The sequence below is a fragment of the Notamacropus eugenii genome, chromosome 2, assembly GCF_028372415.1.
Source record: "Notamacropus eugenii isolate mMacEug1 chromosome 2, mMacEug1.pri_v2, whole genome shotgun sequence".
Classification (NCBI taxonomy): domain Eukaryota; kingdom Metazoa; phylum Chordata; class Mammalia; order Diprotodontia; family Macropodidae; genus Notamacropus; species Notamacropus eugenii.
Window position 1 is genome coordinate 59,044,778 of NC_092873.1, and position 24,535 is coordinate 59,069,312.

The 24,535-nt window shown below is 47.6% G+C and overlaps 1 protein-coding gene across 4 annotated transcripts in view; it reads left to right on the forward strand.

Annotated features, from left to right (window-relative positions):
- Window positions 1-523: 523 nt before the first annotated feature.
- The window catches only part of PER2 (period circadian regulator 2), a 57,038-nt gene continuing 33,026 nt past the window's right edge, over window positions 524-24,535 (forward strand). The window contains exons 1-8 of one of the 4 annotated variants that reach the window (XM_072640506.1): window positions 539-741; window positions 9,400-9,491; window positions 11,046-11,897; window positions 17,997-18,246; window positions 18,884-18,949; window positions 19,741-19,895; window positions 20,945-21,066; window positions 21,997-22,198. In XM_072640506.1, the coding sequence (XP_072496607.1) occupies window positions 18,020-18,246; window positions 18,884-18,949; window positions 19,741-19,895; window positions 20,945-21,066; window positions 21,997-22,198 (772 nt within the window). In that variant the 5' untranslated portion in view covers window positions 539-741; window positions 9,400-9,491; window positions 11,046-11,897; window positions 17,997-18,019. Of the gene's footprint in view, window positions 742-9,399; window positions 9,492-11,045; window positions 11,898-17,996; window positions 18,247-18,883; window positions 18,950-19,740; window positions 19,896-20,944; window positions 21,067-21,996; window positions 22,199-24,535 lie in introns of all 4 variants that reach the window. The other 3 variants (XM_072640507.1, XM_072640505.1, XM_072640508.1) reach the window with 3 other exon arrangements.

Here is a 24,535-nt window from a genome sequence, read left to right on the forward strand (position 1 = left end):
GTCAATCTGAAGGAAGGCCGGCGGGTTCCTGCTCCGCGCTGGCGAAGGCGGCTCAATCCTCTGCCTGCCTCTTCTCAGCCCACGCCGAGCTCTAACCTGCTTCCAAACCGCAGCCTCCGTCACACTGACGTCAATGGAGCCGGGCGCGTCCCCAGTGGGTGTATGTGGGCGCTAGTCCTCGGCTTTCCCCCTCCCTTCTCCATTCCTTGCCACCCCCCCACTCCTGAATGGATTGGTCCACTCCGCTCCCCGCTTCCCCGGTAACGCCGAAGGCTCTTGAATGAAGCCAGCCCAGGGAGCGGAAGTGGAAGAAACCATCTGGGAGGCTCCGGGGGTCCCCCGCGCGTTCATTGAAGGGCTCCGCGTCGGAGTGAACATGGTGTTCCATGTGCGTCTTATGTAAAACGAGCGACAGGTGGCTCAGCCAGTGGGCTCGCGGCACCGGCCGAGGCCCCCGCCCCGCTATGCAGATGAGCCGGGGCTGCCTCCAATGCCGGGGCGCGGGGGGCGGGCCCGGCGCGTGCGGTCACGTTTTCCACTATGTGACAGCCGCCCGGCCTCGTAGCGCTAGCGAGCGGCGGCCGCGTCGCGTCCTGTAGGTCCCCAGCTCGGCCTCCGCCTCCGCCTCGGCGTTGGCCGCTCGCCTCCCGCCGTTCGGCCCGGACCCGGCTCCTGCTCTTGCGCCAGCGGGTTGGGGAGCGTTGTGGCCGCGCTGCTGCCGCCGCCGCCCGGGGAGCCGCGGTGAGTGCGGGTGGGGAGAGGGGCCTGGAGGGTCGGGGGGGAGGGGCGCGCCGTGGGGAGGGCATGGAGTGGGGAGTCTGGCCCGGTGACGTCACCGCCCCGCGAGCTCCCGCCGGGTGCAGCGCTTTGGGGGGCGATGGCGCGGACGTGGGACGCTTGGCTCCCCTCTCCCCGGAGGCTGGCAGCTCCCCGAGGACAGGCTTTGTCTCCCAGCTGCGGGCACACAGCAGGCGCTTAATTCGTGCTTGCTGCGGGATTGATAGATGCGTACTTGTTGCTTCCTCCATCCTCCTGCAGAGTGCCCCCCCGGGGGGCAGGCCGTGCGGTCCGACCTTGCAGTCAGGAAGGTCCGCCTTCGCTTACAGCCCCAGACGAACAACGACCCTGGGCAAGTCATTGAACCTCTAAGCCTCAGTTTCCTCTTGTGTAAAATGGGGTGAACCCAAAGGAGAATCTATGTACAAGCCATAACGCTGTGTTTAAATGCTAGCCATCACTGTTGTGCGTAGCGCAGCACACAGCTGGAGCTTAATACGTGTTTGATTGGGGTCCGGGGTGTGTGTATGGAGTCAGGGGACCTGGGTGCGAGTCTCACCTCTCTCATGCTCCCTACCGCTATGCCTGGCGGCAGTTTGGAAGAGTGGCGAAAGCCCCTGGGTTCGAACGGGCCGCGAGCCCCCCGGCCCCTGGACAGGGAGCCCCTCGGGGCCGTTCCTGGTCTGAGCCTTCCCGGGCTCGTGGTAAGGATCAGACGAGACGAGGCCCGTGTAAGGTGCTCGCCAGACGTGGCCGGCGTGGGGGGGCGGGGAGCGAGGGGAGCTCTTAACCGGAGCCTGACGGCCTCAGTCCGTGGAAACAGCGCCTCCCCGGGGGCAGAGAAAGCGGTGCACTCGGGTGCTTATGCAAGCTCCCCTTGCCGTGGAATCGATTGGCACGGACACGCTAACAGTCCGACTGCGTAACCGAAATTCATAGTATAACTGTTATTTTACTCACCCGCGTTTTAAAGAGGAAGGAACCAGGATCCACGAAGGCTGCATGACTTGCCTTCTCCACGCCTCAAGAAAATGAGGAGGTTGGACTAGTCCTTCGGGGAAGACGACCAAGGGACCAGGAGGTTGTGACTTGCTCAGAGTCACAGGCTGGGGAGGCAGAACCCAGGCCAGCTTGGAAGGCCAGTGGTAAAAGTGAAAATCAGGGTTCATGGTTGCTGTGACAGAAGCAGGTGTATCTTGCAGACACAGGCAAGAACCATCTTGAGAGCTGATTCATCCTGGACCTGTTTCCTTAAGGTCCTTTCAGCTGCTGGCCTCAGTTTCCTTATCTGTAAAATGAGAGAGAGGGAAATGGCAAAGCACTCCAGTATCTCTGCCAAGGATACCCCAGATGGGGTCACAAAAAGTCAGACACAACTGACCAGCAACACCAAGCTGGAGCTGGGTTTGGGAGACAGGAGGTGAATGTGATTTAACCCTGGGGACCCTGATCACTAAGCTGGCTCAGAGGGAGGAGGGTGAGACCCTCTGGCATGAAGAAAAGAGTTCAGGGCTTGTGTTGTAGGCTTGTTTGCTTTGGCCCAGAGATGTATTCATGGCTGGAAATTGGGGTGTCCATCTAGGAACCCCAAACTTTGTGGGTAAAAGTGAATTATGAGTTTAGTTAAGATCCCAAGTCACAGAATCTTTTAAAACACCAATTTGTACACCAGAAAGGGTATGCAGAACAGAGGGCTCAATGGTTCAGTGGTTCTTTAATTCTCTGGATAGGGAGGTGTGGTCATTATCTTTCTGGAACTCTCTCAGGGCACTGACTTTGACCGGTTTCTTTTGTCTCTCTTCAGTGGACAGAACATTGAACAGTGCCTCTTGGTGGTCTGAAAACCCATGGCCAGTGTTACTTTCCTTGAATGCATTTGTGTGGCCATATCTTAAGATCATTGGGTGGCCTAAATTTATTAAGTTTAATTAAGTTGATAGATTCTGGCAAAATGACTGTTCTTAGAGTGATTTCTTGTTGAAGATGTCCCCCCCCCCCGCAACTGACACAGCAGACTGCTAAGAACAGTAATGTTCACCTCACTGATCGGCAACCAGTCAGTCCATCTAGAAACTTCACCTCCTTGGAATGAAGACTTGTGGCCCAGGAAGTGCTTGGAGGAGCTTCCTGAGGAACAGAATGGACTTTGCCAAGGGCAGTGCCATGGCAAGCAGTTCATTCGCTGGAAGTGGTTTCTTGACTCTGAACTGGTTTAATTCTTCTCTTATGTGCAGTTTTGACAGGTAATCTGACCGACTCCTGCTTCTCTTCCCATTTATTTCATCATGTTTCCCTTAACACTCTCTGTCTTTCCTGCCAAACTGACCCACTCCCCATTCTCTGACCCCAAAATCTCATCTTCTGTCTGCCTGCCTATGCCCCATACGGTACCTCCTGCCTGTTCAGCCATGACTCCTCATTGCTTGCTGCCTGCCTGCATGAAGGGCAGAGCTAGTACAAGGGCCTTCTTCTGGAAGGTGCCCACAGGACTGAATTCTTTTTGGGGTGAGCTTAAGATGCCGATGTAGATTTCCCCTCCCCAGTGGGCAAAAGGGGACCTCTTACAGAACTCTGCCCCTCCAGAGGGCCTCAGATCCTCCCTATGGGTTCTGGAGGCAGCTTCTGCAAAATGCCCCAGAACCCAAGGGCCACCTAGAATGTGCTCTGTCCCTCCCTGGGCCCCTTGACCTTTCCACTTCCTTAGCTTCCCTCTAGGATCAGTCACCTCTGATTGGAGAAGTTTTCAGCATTCTGTAGCTATCGGACCCTCTTCTTCCTCAGATGATCTTGTGTCTAAGTTTATGTATGCACATGTGAACATACATACCATTTCCTCCTCAGATTATCTTGCATGCATGTATGCATATATATTGTATGCACACTCAGGCACATGTATGCATACCATTTCCTCCTCAGATCATCTTGTGCTTGCATTTAGGTTTCTGTATGTGTGTGTATATATACACACACACCATTTCCTCAGATCATCCTGTGTGCATGTGTCTATACACACACAAGCACATGTGCACATACCATTTTCTCAGCTTATTTTGTGTGTTCCTCCTCAAGTTTTCATGCATGTATATGTATGTGTACATACATGCACACACCATTTCCCCCTCAGACTATCTTGTGCATATAAGTATGTGTACATACATGAACACACATGCATGCACCATTTCCTTCTCGGGTTATTTTGTGAGTCTTTCTCTGTGTGTATTCATACGTGTACACACATGAACATAATACAGTTTCCTCCTTGAATTTTCTTGCCTGCATGTATATGTATACACATTCACATACACACACACACACACACACACCATTTCTTTGCAGCAGAATGTCACTTTCCTGACAGCAGAGATGCCTTTTCCTTTTTTTATGTGTGACTGATGGGGGTGGGAGGGTGGCTACCTGAGGACAAACTGGTGGTTCTAGACGTTCCTGAAGGGGCTGCAGGAGCAACAGCACCCTCCCCCCAACTCTGGTCTCAGGCCTGCCCCACAGGGAGGGCCTGGGTGTGTGAACTGATCTGTGCACTGCGAGATTTGGCCATTAGGTGGCACCACAGTCATGCCTCCTACCCAATGGGTTGGTCAGAGGATGCCCAGGGTGCTTGTGCTGACTGGCTTCCCCCAAGGCTGCAGTACCCCCCAGTTCCCCAGAATGGTCCCCCTTACAAGCTCTTAGACCACTACTCCCCACACCGAGGGAGGGGTCCCCAAATCGGACCCTGCAGACCCTGCCCTCCAGTACTGGAACAGCTTGCTTCTCTGGGTCCTAAGCCCACAACACATTAGAAATGGGCAGTCTGGGTGGGCTGTTATGGGTCGGCATGTAGAGAGCAACTGGAATAACCCAAAGAGAAGTGAGAAGACCGTTTTTACAGCCCTCAAAATCATTGCAATCCAGGGGCCTCCTGGCCCTGTGCTCATCCCCTATCTCATCACTTAGTCATCTCTGGTCTACAGGGATTTATTAGGTGCCTACTGTGTGTCCAGCACTGAGCTCAGTCCAAGGACAGAAGGAAAGGCAACCCCCTCTCCCCCAGGTTCTTGTTGCCCTTAGGGAGGTCTTCTTACTGGGGAGCAGTGGACTAGTGACTATACATAGAAGATGCTGGCCTCAGCAACAGAAGCCTGGGAGGCCAAGATGCCTGCAGGCTCATTTAGTGCAGCCTCCTCCAGTTACAGGAGAACCAGGCCCCATGCCAGATCCCCCCACCATCCCCACAGTAAGGGGGCTGCGCTAGGAAGGCTGGTTAGCGGGCTCCCTAACTGCTTGGGTGCAGAGCCCCAGCATTGTCTGTGAAGGCTGCCCTGGCGCCGGGGAGCCTGGGAACAGAGCATGCGCAGACCCCGCTTTCCCTGGCCGCCCCTGGCTGCTCCCCTGGCTGCTTGGGTTCAGGGGTGTTGAGAGTTTTCTTGGTTACGCCTGTTGCGGGTTGCCATGGGGAGGCTCTGTTTGTTTATTTCCATGGGGTGCAGAAGGCCTCCTGCTCCGTGCTTTATGTACTCTTCCTCTGATCGCAGCTTGGCCTGGCCCCATATCCAGGCTCCTGCATAGTGCCTGGAGGCCTTCCTCCTCCCCTGACCACCACCTCCTGTAGAAGAGACAAGAAGAGATGGGAGTTGGAGGGAGAGCTACTGAGATGGGGGGGGGGGCCCACCCATTTAAGCAGCTCTAGAATGTTACTCTTGCTTACTCACTCTTCAGAAAATAGAAGTATTTTATTGATGCCTTGGGTAATTTCATCAGGATTTTTCTGTGGAGTAGGAGCCTCCCCTGCCCTCCCCCCACCCCATTGCCCCCTTGAGACAAAACCCAAACTAACTGGATGCAGTCCCAGGGCCTGGGCAAAGTTGGCAGCCTCCTTCTCTGAGAGGCCCCATCTCTCTTAAGCCCTTCTAGGGGCTGACTTGCCCAGCACTCTTTCCTCATTTATCTTGTTTGACTGTCTTGGTTCTCCTTATTTTACCACACATTTTATACAAACTCATCCCCGTTACTCTAAGCTCCTCAGCCATTTCTAATGGCACACTAATATTCCCTTCCATTCTGTAAGATGGGTTGTTTTTATTTTTTATGCATTCCCCAATTGATGAGACCCACATTATTTCCAGTTCTTTGCCACCACAAAGAATGCTGCTGTGAATATTTTGATCAGATCTTGGTTTTGACATCTGTTTGCTTTTTTAATAGCAGGTGATACCGCCTTTGATATCTTCTTATAGAGTCCTAGACAGTAACTCAAGTTAGTCCAAAGTAGACTGTTTCAGCCCAAATGTATGTTACTTGGAATGAACACATTTTCATTATGGTTTGTCATAGCTGCTTTACCTTCTATTTGGAAAAGACTTTTCCTCAAAATAAGATGGTCTTGGTCAGTGGGTACTCATAAGATACCTCTCTGTTGAAAAAAATAAAACTCCTGTTGGGAGGTTAGAACCAACCCTATGTTGATAGGACCTGCCTGGTGGCATTAGCACCAAAGATCTTAATGGCGGCAGAGGTCTGAGCAGCTTCTAGAGGCTTCTTGGTAATGTCTCCTGAGGATTCTGTCAGTTTCTGTGGGTTCAGCCTCCTTCTCCTGCTGCTGCCAGTTGCTGGTCACACACCCGCAGCTGCCTGTAGGGTTCCTGCAAGCACCTCACATCCAGCCTGTCCACAGCAGGCTTCTGTCTCCATCTCCAAGTCTGCTGAGGTTCCATAACTCCAGAGATGTCCTAGGCTTGCCTTCTCCTTCCCCTCCTCCAGGCAGTTCCACTATCATCATTATGTCCCTTGGATCTGTCCCCTTTCCAGGCACAATATGAGGACAGACACAGGCCCTCATCAGCCCCTCTTCTTTAATCTACCATTGTAGCCTTCTTATTTGTCTCCTTGTTTTCATTCTCTCCAGTCCACCCTCCTCACAACTACCAAGACTCATGTTCCACAGGTACAGACAGATCTGACTGAGTCACTTTCCTGCTCAAAAACCTTCTGAGGCTCCCCATTCCCATCATTATCATTGCTTAGCCTGGAGAAGATAATGCTAAGCGTAGACAGTGACTGTCTTTGAGTATTTAAGGGACCCTTATGTAGCAGTCAGGTCTAGGGACCATCGGTCAGTGCTTCCACATAATGGCTCCCTCCCTCTGTCCTGGGATAGTTGTGAGAATCCGATGAGGGACTGTGCGTAGAGCATTTTCCAAGCCATAAAACCTGGGATGAATGTTTACTACTCTTATCGTTCTCACTATTATTTGGGCATTAGTGGGGAAGTGGGACTTACTGCAAGATTATCTAATTCTAAACTCACCTTGTTAATTTGTCAGTGTGAAAATATTCTGTATACTTTGATTAGGACATAAAATGATCACATTAGGTATATGAAATTTAAAGTACTGCCTACTTGTACATGGATTGCAAACTTACTAATTGGATTGCTTTTATAATTTTAAGTTTTGAGGCAGAAGGAAAATTGTCTAGTTTTGCTCCACTGTCTTTCTCTTTGGGACCTTTTCTTTCCTCTGCTAGATCCTTTAAATTTCAGGAAGGGTCATTGAATCCTAGAAGTTGGCAGGTAGGGCTTGAAAGGGAGGGAGCATTTGGATAGGCCTGAGAGAGATCAGATGGTATATGTGGCAAAGTCCTTTTAAGAACTTTGAGAGGAGAGAGAGATGAACAAAAGGGTTATTTTCCCTTGGGTTATGAAAGGGGAGAAAATAGCATTGGTTCCCAGTGAGCCCCAAAGCCACTTTGGTTTCAAATCTGCAATACGTTCTCCTCATTGGCTTAGAGTAGACTGGCCTGGGACTAAGGCAGTGTCCGGGAGACCTGAGAACAAGCTGCTGTTCCTGTGCCAACATTCTGGGTGGTGATGATGACAGGGCAGGACCTTCAAGGGGATCTCTTTCATTTCCCTCTTTCTGCCTCGTTTGTGGACAGCAGCCTCCAAGTGCTGTATTAGAGTCTGAAAAAGCTGCTACTTTGTTTCTTTTTCAGTGTGGAGCAGTCAGAAGGTTATATGGAGGAGGGGAAGGTCCGGAGCCACAAGTGTTGGTGGGAGCAGCTTTGGTGTGCTCAGCTGCTTTTGTTTTCTCTCTAGAGCAGGGCTGGCAGGATTCTTAGTGTGTTCTGGGGAAGCCTAGGGACCTCTTCTCAGAATCATGTTTCTAAGTTAATAAAATAAAATACACAGGATTGCCAAAGCAACCAATTCTACTGATATCCGGCGATCACAAGATTAATGACAACCAGGCCATCTCCCCAGGTTAAAGCCACCATGAACATCTTCATGACCTGCATGCCTCCACCGTGCCATGCCCTTTGTCCTTCCTCCACCTTCTGACAATCTGGATTTAGGCCTGGGATTTTAAAAACTGCTGTGTGGAGCAGTTGCAAGCAGATTTAGAAAAGGAAGCAGTGTGGCTTGTCTTCGAATCTGATGTTAATTGTGCTAAATGTTTCCACATAAAACGTCTTTAATTACTCCTGGAAGAATTCAGATGTTTTCTCCTGGATGAATACTCCAACTTGTTAGAGAAAATAGGATGATTTTAAGCAGAGGCTGGAAGCTGAACCTGCCGTCCAGAGGACACCGGGGAAGCCCCAAATACAGAAAGGCCATTCAAAACCCAAGATGAGATTCAGGCCTTGGTGCTTGGAGAGAGAACTCCCTAGTTTGAAACAGCCACAAAGTTACTTGTGGCTGCTTTTCAGGAAAGAAGCAGGGTAGGACGCAGAGCAGACTCCTGGCTTAGAGTCACCCCCTCCTTTGACCCAGTTTGAATCTTCACTTTCACACCTAGGAAAGCTGTGATTGATCATTAACAGTCATTGACATCCTCCTGCCTCCTTCCCCACCTACCCTCCCTCTCAGTATCAGATCTCTCATACCCATCCCCTTTGCTCCCCTCACATGGATGCCACTCTTTATCTGGTCCATCTCTCAGTGGCCCTGTCTCTGGATCCCCGGCCTCCAAGCTGCCCTCTCCAGGGTGGTTTGTGAAGCACACACCTGGCTATATCACTCTCTTCCTCAGTAAATCTCAGTATCCCTACAGAGCTTGTGTGGCTTCTTCAAGAACATCTGTTACCTTTCCTTTTTGGACAGTTACTAAACTGGTGGGTGAGGGGAATGAAAGAGCTTGCTCCCCTGGGTTGAGGCAGAGCTTTTGATAACACCTCTTGCTCTTCTGGTGGATAGCATGGAGAAAAGTTGATTCTGTCATAGCTCCCAGAGATTGACAGCTTAAGCTCAATCACCACAAACTAGCTTGTGTTGTTTGTAAATGCGCAGAGTAGAGCTGAAAAGAATCAAGTCATGGTGTTAGAAGAAGCCTTAAATGGGGATCAGGCAGCCCAGCCTTTTGGTTGGACAGGTAGGGAAACTGAGGTCCCCAAAGGTTAAAGGTTAGCACCAACATGGGTCTGGACCACCAGGCCCAGGTTTGTGTCACTCTAGCTCCTGGCCTTTCTTGGTTGTTTCTGAAGTCTTCTGGGGCAGTGGCAGAAGCCAAGCCTTGCTTTGTTTGGCATCTCCCAGAATGTCGAGGAAAGTCTTTCTGACACAAGGGCCTATAAAAGCTTGTTAAAGGAAAAAATTCTCATTGAAGTTTCGCATTTTTCTTTCAGGTGGATCTATATCAGTTTTGACCTTTGGACCTTCAAACCCAGAATTGTACTGGTGACTTATTAAAACATTCCTTGTCATTTTCTCCAAGGTGGTAAGTTTATTTTTCTATTATTGATTAGTGATAACTTTTTAAAAAAATTTCCATTATATAAACTTTAAGGGGCATACCTCTGTTATCTCAAAAGTGCTAACAGCCTTTTGCTTTTCATCTGCTTACTTGGCTTGCTTTGGGCCTGGGGTCAGGGCTCTTCTATGACCTGGGCTTAGCAGGATGCCAGGGAATCATTGAAAGGTCAAATCACTTGTCTGGTGTCACCAAGCCATGGTGCCTCTCATTGTCAGATTAATAATAATACAAGTAGTAATGACCATCCTCATCAGTATAACTCACATTTATGGGGCATTTTCCTTTATTCCCAACAACCTTGTAACAGAGGAAGCATGAGGGTTTTTGTTTTACAAATTAGAAAACTGAGACTCTGAAAGAGTGAGAGCCACACCCAGCATCACCAGCATGGGAAGGTAGGGCAGAGTTTGCCCTCAGAACCCCTTTCTTCATGTTTTTGGCTGCTCCTCCTTGGTATTTTCTCTGCCTTCCCAAGAGGATTACTCATCATACAGTCCTGGGGAGATTTAGGAGTGTGGTAGAGTAGGAAGGTCACTCTGCCCTTTTAGTGCAGGAAACAGTAAGTTTAATGAGAAGCCAGAAACAAATCTGGGAACCAGCAGGTGATATGTCCTGTGCGGTTGGCAAAGCTCTGCTTTCTTGCCATTCTCTCATTTGAGCCTCAGAACAGCCTTTGGTGGGCAGTAGTAGAAATATCATCACAGATGAGAACGTGGAGCCTCATTTTACATTGACAAAATGCAGGCTCAGCCTCCACGCAGCTAAGTCCACACAGATGGTAAATTGCAGGGTTGGGCCCAAATCCAGGTCTTCTGACCACACTAAGTGCTTTCTCCTCCACTTTCCCTCCCAGTCTTTCTTTTTTATCAAGAAACTGCCACAAATTTCTGGGCTCACTGTTTGGGACCTTAGTTTCAAGAAGGCTCCTTCCTCATGGGGAAGTTCAGTTCCCCTGACCTCTTTGAGGGGCAATGGGAGAAATTGAGAGGAGGGTAGAGACAGTACCACCTTCAGACCAGCAGCGCCATCTTCCCAGTGCTTGCTTTGGGCAGAACACAGGGCTGGCAGAAAGAGAACAGTACCATGCTTGGTAAGACATGGTGTGTGCCTTCCTGGATTTTACAGGGGGCTGTGGTGCACAAATCCCTCTTCCATGTACACAGCAATGTAGAAGGGCCATGGAAAAGTGTAAAGCCAGCCACAGCTTAAGTGCAAAGGATAGGACCAATTGGTAGAAGGACTGAACTGGAGCTAAGACCAGAGGTACGGACCTTGATGTGTGCACCAGTCATTTTGGAAAGTACTTCCTACATCTTCTCATCTGTGGTCCTGGGCAGTCATTGCCCATGTGTGGCTGAGAAAGGATACTTGACTTGCCCACAGTTGCAGAGCTAAAGGGGGAAAGAGCAGGAATTCAAACCTAAATCCACTGGTATTTCTACTGTGCCCCAGTTTCCAGAACTTCCAGTCTAAAAGTTTGTGCCTAGAATCTTCTCCTAATTTTGTTTGTGCCTTTAGACACTCATGTTGCTTGTGTGTGCACTGGCCCCTGGAAGAGTTGGCCACAGCCATGGCCACTTGATCAGCTCATTTCTGATATTCCAGTGTTTGGCTTTCCACTCGAATTGGTATGGAGGGATGCCTCATTGTGTTGGACTGTTCAAATGATCAGCTGCTCAACAAGCATTGATTGTAGCATTTTGGTAAGAAAGAAATCAAAACTAAGAAAACTATTCCTAATTGAATCATGACCTGCCTGCATGGTGCATCATACTGTGAAGATCCAGATAAAAGAGTCCCAGGTGCTATGACCATGTCAGGAAAAGTCCTGGCAAGTTAAAACAGATAAAGTTTGAGCACTGTACAATGGCACTGTGAGAATATAGACAAGGCTTTAATTTATTAAGAATTTTTTTATCTCTTTAAACTTGCTTTTAATGACTATTTAAAATATTATCTGTGGACTTTTTCTCAGACAGACTACCAGGGATGAATATCTCTGTAGTTCTCTAGACTAGGTTTTGGAAAGCAAGCAGCCTGTTTGCCAGGATTACACATTTCTCATTGGAGCAAAGCAACTTTCACAAGTTTCATCATGCAGGAGAAAAGCTTCCAAAGTCAATTTCCCTGCTACATGGTGACACCTTACTTGTCAATTCCACAAACATCTGGAAAGCATCTTCAGTATTCTAGGAGCTGGCTTACCAAGACAGCCCTCCTCAGGAGGCCCACAGCAGCTCAGACAAGGCACTGGAAGGCGCTGCCAGGACGAGGCCAGCTCTTCTCTATCTGCTGAGACCAGGAGTCAGTGTCATCTGTGGAGCTGGCAGCCAATGACCTAGAGAAAAACAAAAGTGCCTCTCAGCCTTGGTGAGTACCCCTCCACTCTAGACCTACCAGGAGTAGAAATTGGGGAAGAAAGAACTGAGAAGCACCAGGGGTTTAGACCATCTCTCAACATGAACTTAGCTTTGGACGCACGCAGTAGACAAGCCTGGTCTTCTGAACTGTGATCCAGTACATGCTCCTGGGGGAAGTGAATTGGTGCAGTTGGGATATTCTTGGCATAAATGAACTTGAACCAGGTGACAGCCGGAGATGGAAATGGATGGCCCAGGCTCTTCTCAGAGAGGCAGAGAAGAAGCCATGGTACATCCCAAGGCAACAAGACATGTGACTCTGTAGGATGTTGCTTCACCTCATGGAGCTATATGCAATAGAAGTTTCTGCAGAAAGACCCCCTTGAAAATAAGTTCAGCGTCTATACTGTCTTCCGTTGTAGAGGATGGAGAGAGAGAGAGAGAGAGAGAGAGAGAGAGAGAGAGAGAGAGAGAGAGAGAGAGGGAGGGAGGGAGGGAGGGAGAGAGGGAGGGAGGCGGAGGGAGAAACGGAGGGAGGGAGGGAGAGAGGGAGGGAGGGAGGGAGGGAGAGAGAGAGAGAGAGAGAGAGAGAGTGAGAAATCCTATGAAAAACTTGATAAGACCCTGCAAATTAAATCAACAGGAAGGTGGATATAAGCAAAGTCAAGGGAAAGCAGGCTGGAAAATACTGTGCAAGAGGGATGAATCTGAGAGTTCGAAGACACTGTAGCCAAAAGCCTCAGCCATGTCCACCACAAAGCTTCCCTCTGCTCCAAGAATCGGAGGGCAGGCAGTCCCTGGGGATGGTGAGCATGGGTGAAATGACCAACAAGTGAAATTGTATTTTAATCCACAAGGAATAGACTTTGTTAGGGTAAAGATTAAAATTTATACAGAGCTACAAGAAAGCATAAAGATGAGAAAAAGTTAGGGGATGCAATGAAAGTGGGTCCAACTTGACCTATTTGAACAAATTATTAATGCCAAAAAGTGGGAAGTGAATGAAGGAAAGAACCTTGACACCAATTTTAATCTTTCTGACCTGGAATGCTTTCACTCCTGACCTTTGCCTACCATACTCAGCTCTCCTCCCTCCCCTCACAGTGTCTGCCTCCCTAAAATTACTTAGTTATTTGGTATAAGTTTTCCATACAATTGTCCATGAATCAAAGGTCTGGTCACTTTTCATTTGTGGAAAGAAAGTGGTTCATTTTTGTCTTTGTATTTCTGACCCCTAGCCCAGTGCCTGGCATCCAGGAAGATTTCAGTAAGTGCTGTTTGATTGAGGAGGAGGGATTTCCCACAGGGGCTAAGGTCATCTGGGTACCCAGGCATCCACCTGACTTAGGCTCCTCAATGAGATCCAACATCACCCTAAAGACTTTTGGCCCAACTACACCGGAGAGATTGAGGCTGAAGAATGATGTTGTCTAGACCATGACAGGCTGTTGTATGGACAGCTTGTAGCATGCATGTGTGCAGCATATGTCTTGGACAGATACTTTTACTTTATTTAGCTAATGTTAAAGTGAACAGACTTTTAGCAATTATTGATCACCTGTTACATTTTATAAGGGTAAATAATTAAATACATGTTAATATTAAAGTTTAATAAAATCTAAAGGAATAAACATTACCTATGTGCAATTCAGTTATTAAAGAACTCACAAAAACATTTTGATACACTATATATAAGTTAATAAAGAGACACAATCACTTTTCATTCTGTTCTTTCAAAAGCTCATTTTCCATTTTGCAGGAGAAGAACCTGAAACTCTAAGATCACCCACAGTCATTAACTACATAGCCTGGGTATGAACTTGGGCCTCCTGACTTCAGGCTGATTGGGTTTTCCATTATACCATCAATGTCAGAAGGTCATGAGAGAAACGATTACTTCTCTCTTAACAACAAATTACTGAAATAGGACTAAGGTTTTCCCCCTTTTCTATTTCGTCTTTCAGTCCCTGTAGGTTATTCAGGCAGCCTTTGAAGTGCAGGGCTGATAATGAGATGGAAAACTTAGATCTGATCAAAAAGGAATTCCAGTTTAGGTGAATTGTTGTGTTTGAGTCAAGTGGGTCTGGGGGGAAGTGGATTCCCTGTTTTGTCTAGATCACTCTGGATGGAGTAGTAGGGGCCAATAGAGAAGTTCTTTGATCAAGACTGAGTGATCAGAGTCACATCCACAGGCCCTCATTAGAATAAGCCCAACTTTCATTATAATATTCATTCTCTCATTACTTGTTAACCAATCAGAGTTGATTTCCACCCTCAGCAACACCCACTCTTCCAAGGGCATTTAAGTGTTGAGTAGGTTCCATGAGGGTGCTTTGGTTAAGGAGAGACAACCAAATAACCGTTCAGTAGCATAATCAATAAAATGATTAATTACTTAGAAACTGTCTGTTGAACTTTTTATATGACATAGACAAGCTAAAAATGCCCTCCCTGCAACCAGTTGTTTTACCTAATGTGAGAAGGTGGCATCCTAAGTAGACAAGGAGAATCAGATTGGAAAGATGTTGTTACACTCACATCGGCAGCACCAAATGCCAGATTTGGGCCACCTATGTAGAAATGGGAATCAGTGATGGCAGACGCTCCAGTGTTTTTGTGTTTGCAGTACAGTCTATTTGATCATGTCTCTGGATGAGGAGACAGGACGTGTCCTTAGCCAGCTGACCTGACTGTCCAGACCACACCTCTGTCTTGGACCCTCTTCTCTGTCTCTAATTTTTCCCATCATCTCTTTACAGATGCCTCCCAAAGTATATCTCCATCCCTAATCTCTCCTCCCGAACTACAATCCCAAATGAACAGCTGACTGCCTCTTGGACATCTCTGGATTGCACAGGCATCTCAAGACTAGCATGTCCACAGCAGAATTCACTGTATCTCTCCCCAGACCTCTCTGCCCTCCAGCTTCCAGCTCCTTCCCAGATTCACTGCCTTACAGTCAGACACCCCCATGTCCAGTCGGTTGCCATGCTGTTGACTCTGCATTCACAGTGCCTCTCTTGACATCTAGCCCCTTCTCTCCACCTCTCCAGCCTCCAGCCTGATTTGGACTTTACCACTTGTCACACCTGTGGCCTCTAGTGCCATCCTTCCCATCTGCCACATGATGGGCAAAGTGATACCAACAGCCCAAAGCTGACCATGTCAGCCCATTATCCAAACATTCTGTCATCCCATGTTGCCTTTAGAATGAAATACACAACCCTAAGCTTGGTGTTTAAAGTTCTCCACAGTGTGGCTCCCACTTTCCTGTTTAGACATGTTTCCCATTTCTGCACACACATCTCCATTCCGATGAATCCCCTCAGGGTTGGTCCCCTGTATACCTTAGAACCTTTGACTCAGTGGTTCTTCTGTGTCTAGAAGATGCCCCCTCCTCTGCTGTGCCTTGTAGGATCCTGAGCTTCCTTCCTCACAGCGAAGATGTCACCTCCTGCAGGAAACCTTTCCCTGAGATGCCTGCTGAATTATCAACTCTCTCTTGTGTTTCCCTGCCTGTGCGTTGCATCCCTTTAGCTCCTTGAGCTCCTTGATGTTATGTTGGCATCTCTTTCTGTCTCTCACGTCCAACACTGTGTCTTGTTCATTATGGGGTCTTAGTAAATGCTTGTTTTAGTTGCAATGAATTGCTCTTCCAGTAATGGTAGTAGTGCCAGTGCATCTGCAAACTTTCACGGAACATCCCTTTCCTCAGGGCACACATCAAGGAGGTAGCCAGTTCTGGATCAGTGAGCGGTGGGCTGCTGTGACTCACCTTAGCCTCAGTGGCACCCCACTCCAGCTGGTTGTAGCCTTAGCAAAGCCACGGCACATATTGACTTGTGTCTCCAGCTGAAACCACTGGTTGGCCTGAATTTGGAGTGTCATATTTTTGCGTTTCCTTAAGTGGCAACTAGTAAGTACTCTGTCTAAGCATAGGTCAGAATTTACCCACTGGGTGGCGAGCCCCTTAAAGACCAGAGAGAGCAAGAGCACATACTGGGGACTGAGTGAAGGGTTGTTGAATTGAGATAGAATTCTTTTTGCCCTCCAGATGATCCATTAAATGATCAAGAGAGTCGTTATTTTACAAACTTGCACTTTTAATGCAGTGCCAAGGTAGCATTTGGTGCTGGTAGATCAGTAACCAAGGGCTCCACGTCTGTTGGGTGGGGGGTTTTTGGTTGTCTTGGGTTGTTACAGGTACAGAATTCACCAGGCTTGTTTAGGGTCACACAGCCAGGTGTCCAAGGTTGCGTTACTGTCTTTAAACCCAATGCTCTTTCCAAATGACTGAAGTCCACAAGGATTCTTTGCTACAAAGCAAAGCTTGGTCACAGGTGATCCTTCCTAAAGTCTGGCCATGGGCTCACCAGATCCCCACATTCACTTCATTGTTAGTGCCCATTGTTAGCTCCGTTGGCAGAAGGGCTAAAGGAAGGGACACTGGGTTGCAGATGTTAACTCAAGAGTCCCCACCTCTCCCAGGTTGGCCTTTTCAAAGGGGTCACTGAGTCAGCTCTGCCCTGATGGCAATCGCAATGGCTCAAAACAGGAAAAAGTCCTCTGTAGGGCCTATAACCGAAGGTCCCTCTTCTGTAACGAGACTTGTTCAGTCTACCTCCAGAGGACTGTGAGGACTCACAAAGGGTGGTGCAGTGCCCAGACCACTGGGCTTGGAGTGAGGAAGCCCTGAGTTCCAATCCATCCTCAAACCCTTACTAACTGAGTGACCCTGAACAAGTCACTTCACCTTGTTTGCCTTAGTTTCTTCAAGTATAAGATGGGGATAATAATAGCACCTGTCTGAAAGAGTTGTTTCAAGGATCTAATGAGATATTTGTAAAGTATGCCATGCACATAGTAAGCACTATGGAAGTGTTAGTTATTATCATGATAATTATTATTGATAGATATTTTAATAGAAAGTTTAGGGTCACCTATAGCAGTGAGTCTAATTTCTAGGTAAGAAAAGTTCTTTTCATTTAAAATACATTTTTCTTCCTTTAAAGTTGACTTGATTTCCCCTGTTGGTGTTCTGGTGGCCAAGAAACTGCTGTTGAGGATTATATTCTTTTGCTTTTCAGCTTTTTCACAGATTTTCTTTGCTGGCTTTGGTGGCTAAATGTAAGGAGAAAAACTGTTGTTGCCAAGAAACTGACTTTTTAAAAACACATAGTATGCACCTGTGAGGCGACTGACCAGTTTGGGAACAGAATTGAAGAAGGGGATAATTGGCTAAATATGACTGACATTTTTCATTAGTTTATTGAGAATATAGTGTATATTTTTAAATTTCAGTTTTGAATTTAAAAGTTTATTTTCTCCCCTTTTTCTCATGACAAAAGTTTCAGTCTTGATAGCATTTCAGATTATAGATCGCATTCTCTTTTTTGAGAACCTATTTAATTGATACTGTTTGACTGTCCTAGAAGTTTCATTCATAGCTCTTAAGTTTTTACAGTTTTTGTTGAATAACTTAATGTCCCTCTGTTTAAGTTTCCTATCTACCCCTCTTTCATTTCCATTTTTAGCTGGTTGCAGTTCAGAGTTTCTGAACTCATCTCGTTGATTGGTTGATTGGATGAAAATTCAGTCAGCATTATTAAATCTCTCAGTCACCATTGTTTTTGTGAATAAAGATTATAACCCCCTCCACCACCCAGGCAGATACTTTTGGTGTCAGTGATGAGCTAATTAGCCAGGCGGTAAAGGACTAGAATTCATATTCTTTAGTAAACATAGATCTTGTACAAATAAGAGAATGATGATAGCCTTGTGACTAAACTATGATTAGTTTCCTTTAATGAAATGTATTTCTGTATATAAAAATTTATGTATGATTTAAACATATATTTATAAATAGTTAACCTATATAATATATTGTCATATTATATATGTATTGTATTTTGATATTATTTTGTTTACATATAATTTTATTATATTTTTTATTATTTGTTTATTTTTATATTATGTTTATATTATATATATTTTTTTAATAATGAAATGAAAAGTATTTTAAGCAGTCTCCATTTTTTTCACTCAATAGTAGTTAGACATTCACTAATTTATTCATTCATTCCTTGAAAAACCATGTTTTCCTTTTCAGCTGGCTTACTTCAGGAAGACAGAATGAATGAGTGTTCTGAAGTGGCTTCTGACCATTGTAGTGGAACCGAAGGTCAGAGGAAGCCAAGGCCTAATGCGGCCGCCCTCCAAGACATCGAAATGAGCAGTGGATCAAGTGGAAATGAAATTAATGAGAATGACTTCAGTGGGCGGGAGTCTCCTGGCAATGACTCTGATGAAAATGGGAAAGATTCTGCCATGTTGGTGGAGAGCTCCGAGAGCCATAAGAGGTCTGGTTCTTGGTTTCAGGGCCCTTCTCGCACCCCAGACCCCAGCTGGCAGAAGCAGGAGGAGGCCACTGCTTCCTGTTCTCCTCTCCAAACGTGACACCAGATGTTGGAGTCCAGAGTCATGCCCTTCTCTCCCCCCGCCCCCAGCTCCGTGGTATGTCCCATCTGCTCTGACCCTTAGACCCACTGCCCCCTTTCCAGGGGTCGTTGGTCAGAGAACATCTCCTTGCCATTGCTGACACAGGCCACGTGGGCCATTACCATGTGCCAGCCCTGCCACTCTCTAAGAACCTCTTCATTTTTCTCTCTGCCATGAAAATAAATATTTCCTTATGTCTTGTTTCCCCATATAGAATGGGAGTTTCCTCTCTAGCTTTTCAGTTTGTAGCCAGTGCTTAGCACATATTAGGCACTTAATAAGTGTTTTTCCATTCCATTGAAGATCAGATAGATACCTCATTTTACAAAGGGGGAAAATGAGGCCCAGAAACTAACTGGCTTACCCAAAGTCCACCCTCACCCCTAATTATTGACTTTTTGAGTGTATTTCTCTGATGTGAGTTGTTAGCCTGTTTGAGGAGGGACAAATATGGGAAAAGGCATGTGATTTGTTCTGAATTCCTGTTTCTTGTCCCAGCAGTTCAAATGCTTTTAGCCTGATGATTGTAAACTCTGACCGTAATCTGTCTACCAGTGGATGCAGGTAAATCTAATTATTTGAATGTTCTCCACTTGGCTCCTTAAAATATTTCAAAGCAGAAAATTATCCCTGGGAGCTGTTTGGGGTTTGGTTTAGGGGAATGATGTTGGCCATGTCTTCCCCTAGATATGCTGAGCTGACCTCTCCTGTCATTCCTGTGCATTCTGATGTGGCAGCCTGGTGGGGGCGGGGGGGGGGGGCGCTTCTCTCCTAGGGAGCCAGCCACCACTGGATGTTGTTCTTTCTGAACTTGTTCTTGATGTCGCCCCTTCCTCTTGGCCTCTGCTTCTGGCACCCTGGTCCAGCTGCTTGTTGTGCTATGTCCATTGGAGGCCTTTCTCACAGGGTCCTGTTCTTCATGCCTTTATGGCCCCCTAAACAAGAGTAGGTTCTTAATCTTGAGCAGTTGGAGCATTCTGTAGCATGGACCTCTCTTCTTTGACCCCTACCTCCTCCCCTTTTCCCTTGGTGTCCTTTGAGTTTCCAGTTGTTACCCCTTTTGAGAAGTTCTTCCCAGCTGATCCAGTTGAATTGAACAGCAGTCAGAAAGTCCCCTGGCTTCCCTGGGGGGCCACAGCAGGAACACATCCTTCAGTAGGGGTGGCTTCCCAGAGAGTCTTGGCGGGGTTGGGTCTACAAGACCTGAGCCAGGAAAACTTGCTGAAGAGAGAGGGAAGAGAACCCAGTGGGACAGTTTCCATTGCTGTCTGGGCTCAGGGCTTCACATTGCTTTTCCTTAGAAAGGGAATGGAAAGAAATGAGCCTCTGTTTACCTCTTTCTTTAACTTTCATAGCAGTGAGCAGTCAGCCAAAGCCAAGACTCAGAAAGAATTGATCAAAACGTTGAAGGAACTGAAAGGCCACCTACCTCTGGACAGGAAGACCAAAGGCAAGTCCAGCATGTTGGCGACCTTGAAGTATGCCCTGCGCAGCATTAAACAAATCAAAGGTATTTTTATGTTCTTGGGATGTGTGTGTGTGTTTGTGTGTGTGTGTTTGTGTGTGTTGCAGGGGGAATATCTCCCGAATGAGAGTTTGGTTGTAAACAAAAACATAGGGATCTGAAGGGTGAGGCAGTCTCAAATAGTTGACTCTTAAGTCCATGATAAGAAAACAATCAGACTACAAGATTTCTTTTAGAAACGCACAAAGGCCGGTAGCCTCAGCCTGCTCTTCTGATCCTTCAGGAGGAGTCTGTAGTGCTCAGAATGGGAATTGGTGCTTAATAAATGCATTTCCATTCCATTGAAGATCCTGTGTGTAATAACCAGGGGGATAATGTAAAAACCAGAATTATTGAAGACTGATACGTTGGCCTTCGGCCTTTTATGCTCATTTCAACGATACGGTGGGGTGTCCTCCTGTGCAAAATGGGAATGGTGCGGCCTTTCCTCCCTCCCCACCTCCCAGGGGTGGGGGGAGGGGACGATCATGCAAAGCAGTTGGTCCCAGTACCATGGAAATGTGCTGGTGCTGGTGTTGTTAGTGTTGTTTCTTAGGTTTTCAGCAGCTAGGCTTCAAACAAAGTCTCTGAGTAATGTCATTAATCAAAAAGATAGTTCAGCAGAGCACTCTGTCCTGTTAGTTCCGCTTTGCTGAGCATTGTCCTCTGGGCGAAGGAAGACGTGCCTGTGCCTCTCGGAGGCTCCTTGGTGGCCGTGAGCTCATCCTTGTGCCGTTTATTGTTGCAAGTCCTTGGCTAATTCTCCTTTCTTTCCATTTAAAAGTGGGTGAGTAATTAAGGTAAAGATTTCAACCAGAGAGACTGAGAAAAACAGCCAAATAGAAAACGTCTCTTCCAAAACACTTCTGTTGGCCTTTCTAGCTAAAATGTTCTTGGTCTGCCCATGGCCAGGACAGTCAGGAGCCCAGGAGCTCTCTCTCTTCTCTTCAGAATGTTGCATTCCTCTAACACTTAATACCTAATGACATTTTCAGTGAGGATCTTGGCTTGTTGTGGTTTGTTTTTTTTTTAAATAAACTTTCTTTTCCTTTCAGCCAATGAAGAGTATTATCAGCTCTTAATGACCAGTGACAACCATTCAGCTGATCTGGATGTGCCTTCTTACACAGTCCAGGAGATTGAGACCCTGACGTCAGAATACATCATGAAGAATGTGGTGAGTGTCACATTATGGCGGCATCATTAGGAATTGGGACCCATTATTTGACTTGGGAGATTGGACGGTCCCCTGAGCCCAGCCTCCTTTATGATAGAACAGTGATAAATTGAGGGAAGTTCAGGCTTTGTCTAGTATGATTTCAGGCTTTTACTCAGATTAAAATGAAAGAATAAAACATGCACCAGAGTGTTCCCCCTCAGCCCCCCAGCCATGCTTCATGGAAGTGGGGAGGTGAACACGGCTTCCAGCTCTGGCAGGTCCTTAGCAGGCTCAGAAGACTCTAAGCGAGAACCTGCTGAGGTGTCTGCCCCTAGAGGACCAGAGGAGCCCCCCGAAGCATCTCAGGAAGAGCTGCTGAGGAAAATGCGGAGAAGGCTGCAGTCTTGATCCTCAGGAGGTGCCCACATAGAAGTATCAGTACAGAATATGTCTCTGAGGGCTCATCAGCCAGTTACCTCCAGAGGAAGGGAAGTGACTTACCCAGGGTCATGGGGCAGCTCAGGAGAGAACCAGTTCTCAGGGTCCTCCTGAGATGTCTCTGCCCCTTCACTGGCCCTAACCTGTGGCTCTAACAACTGGAGCATCAGTTGATGAAGTGACACATTTCTGACATTGCCCCTAATTTTTAGTGTGACATCAAATGATCTAGAACAGAGAAGGGCATGAGAAGGGCATTAGAAACCTTTTGGTCCAACTGAGACCCAGGGAGCTCAGCTTGCAGAGAGTGAGGCTGAGACTCTGTCCTGAGACTGCATGGCCTCCAAAACGCCCCCATACTGCCACATGCCAGTGGGGCTGCGGCTTGGCCATGACCATGTGTCCCAGCAGGGCCTGCAGCTCACTGCCCCAGACTGCAGTTCTGAGACTCGCTTGACTCATTCCTTGTTTTTCTGAACACAGCACTGTGCTCATCTTGTTTCTTTTTAGGATATGTTTGCTATGGCTGTTTCCTTGGTTACTGGAAAGATCGTATATGTCTCTGATCAGGCCACATCAATTCTTCCCTGTAAGAAAGACACATTTCACAATGCCAAGTTTGTGGAGTTCCTGGCGCCCCATGACGTGAGCGTGTTTCACGGCTCTACAGCCCCATCCCGCCTCCCAGCTTGGCGCGTTTGCCGCAGAGCTGGTACGTGCTGAGTCTCACTGAGGTTGTAGCCGATCAGCAGGCAGTTGACCCCAGTTGCTCCTGCGGACCCTCTGCTGTGCCTGCCTTGAGTGGGAGGCATTTCTTCTTGAATCTTTGAAAGTCATGAGGGAAGTCAGTGGTCCAATGACCCCTTAGGCAGCTCAGGTCAGGGATCACAGAGGAGACAGACTACTAGCACAGGTCACTTCTCTGACAGAAATGATGTTCGAAGATTGGTGCTCTGAGGAGGAAAAAGCTGAGTTCTGCCTTAGAGAGTGAATGTCACAGCCCAGGGATGCTTGGAGGGAGGGAGCAGGCAGTACCCAAGAACAGATGACCCCAGGTAGAATGGGATGAAGGCAAAGTGCTCCCCAAAAATATGGGGAGAGGCATGAAAACACAAGGTGGGATGGGGGTTGGAAAACATTTCATGGGGAACAGTCACGTGGAGTTAAGCCTGAAGGAGGAATCTCTGAGGTTCATTGATTAGGGTCAGGGCTACAGCTGTGGGGGAGGACTGAGTGGGATACAGGAAGAAAGAATGACTGTCTTTCCCACAAACTCGACTACGGAGAGGAAGGATGATGAATGAATTGCATTTTTGAAACACCCCTGTGTTGTGAGTTTAGAGCTAACATTCTGGGGACAAAGCAAAGTGAGACAGGCCCTGCCTACAGGGAGCTCACAGTCTGATTAGGGAAAACCCCAAAGCGGGGAGAAGTCCAACGTGGCATCAGAAGGGGTTCTATGTTCCCTTTGATCTTCAGTGTCTGGGCTTTGGGAGGAGGGAGAATGAAATGAGGGGGAGCCCTGGAAAGCCTGACTGGTGGGGAGATGGGAACAGACGGGGACCCTCAAATGCCACACGGAAGAATCTGGAGTCTCCGAGGGATTAACTCACTGTTTCTGGTAGTGCTGCTCAGGGCAGCCAAGGATGCTCCAGACTCTCCCCAGGAATGAATTGTGCCTTTTTAGAAATACTTGACTTTGCCTCAATCTAGTCACTGGATCATCATCTGGCAGATCAGAGTTTCCTTTGGAACAAGGTGACTCAGAGGGGAAGTTAAGGTTGTACTGGGTGACTTTAACTAAGAAGAATAAGCTGAGGGAGGGAGGAAAGAAATGGACGGAGTCTTTTCACCAGATTCACTCCAGGCAAAAACAAGCCACACAAGACCAGGAGAAACAAGGTTCGAGGGCATCAAGATTAAATCCCTTTAGATATACACCAAGGGCCTGAAAAGTCTGTGGGGCAGTTGGATTTTAGGTAAAACGGTGGTGGTAGCGGGCAGATGTGCCACAGCCTCCCGGTATCTTGGGCTTCAGGGCCTTTCTCCTTCCCTCTTGGGAGACCTAAGCCTGGCTTGAAGAGCTGGTCCTTCTCCTTCTCAATGTGAAGACTCTCCGTCCTTCCTTAGATTTGAGTGTGCAGTTGGGTTATCATCTCATCTGGGAAGGCAGTGTGGGATTTGAATCTCAGAATGTCACTTAGCTCCTTCTCAGAAATCTTCGCTGGCTTCCCCATTTCGTAGCTAAATCCCTTAGTCTGGATTCCTGTTGCCTTCAGGACAAAATGCCCATGCCTTAGCCTGGCATTCAGAGCCCTCCATCCTCTGGAGCCACCCTAGCTTTGCCAGCTTGTTACCTGTCACTCCTTTTATGGACTTGATCCAGGCCGGCCCAGCTGGGCTCCTAACACTGCTGAGTTGGACCTGCTATCTCCCACCCCCATGTAAGCCATGTCCTCAGACCCCTCATCTTCAGGTCCCTGGTTTGGGTATCCCCCTTCTCTAGGAATCCTTCCTGGGTACCTGGGCTCTCAAAGGGCTCTCAGAGCTTCCTCCTTCCGTAGTTAATTATCAGGGTACAGGATGCATCCCCAGAACGTAAGCATTGGCACCCCCATTGCCTTGCCCTACATATTATCCTTGATTGCTGGTTGTGGAATTGATGTGGCGAGCAGTGCCATCTGAAGGCCATAGCCTGTTTGTGTGCCAGTGTGGGAGGCAGCCCAGCCCATAGAAAGAGACAGCCCCAGCCCATAGAAAGAGAAAGCAAAGTGCCCCTGAGCCCCAGAATCTAAGGCCCTGCCCCTCACCTTCCTGAGGAAATATCTCCTCACGTCCACTAGGCCAAAACTAACCTGAATAGTTCCCGTTTAATGTATGTGAGTTTTATATCCCCCAATAAGACTGCAATTGTTATTTAACTCATGACTGGGTGTAAGCTAAGGGCAGCTGCTTGGGGCCTAGATCTGTCTCTGGCTCCTAGACTGCCCCCCAGAACAGTGTGAGGACTTGGTGGTAGAGGGATGCATGAGAAACTCATTCCCTCACT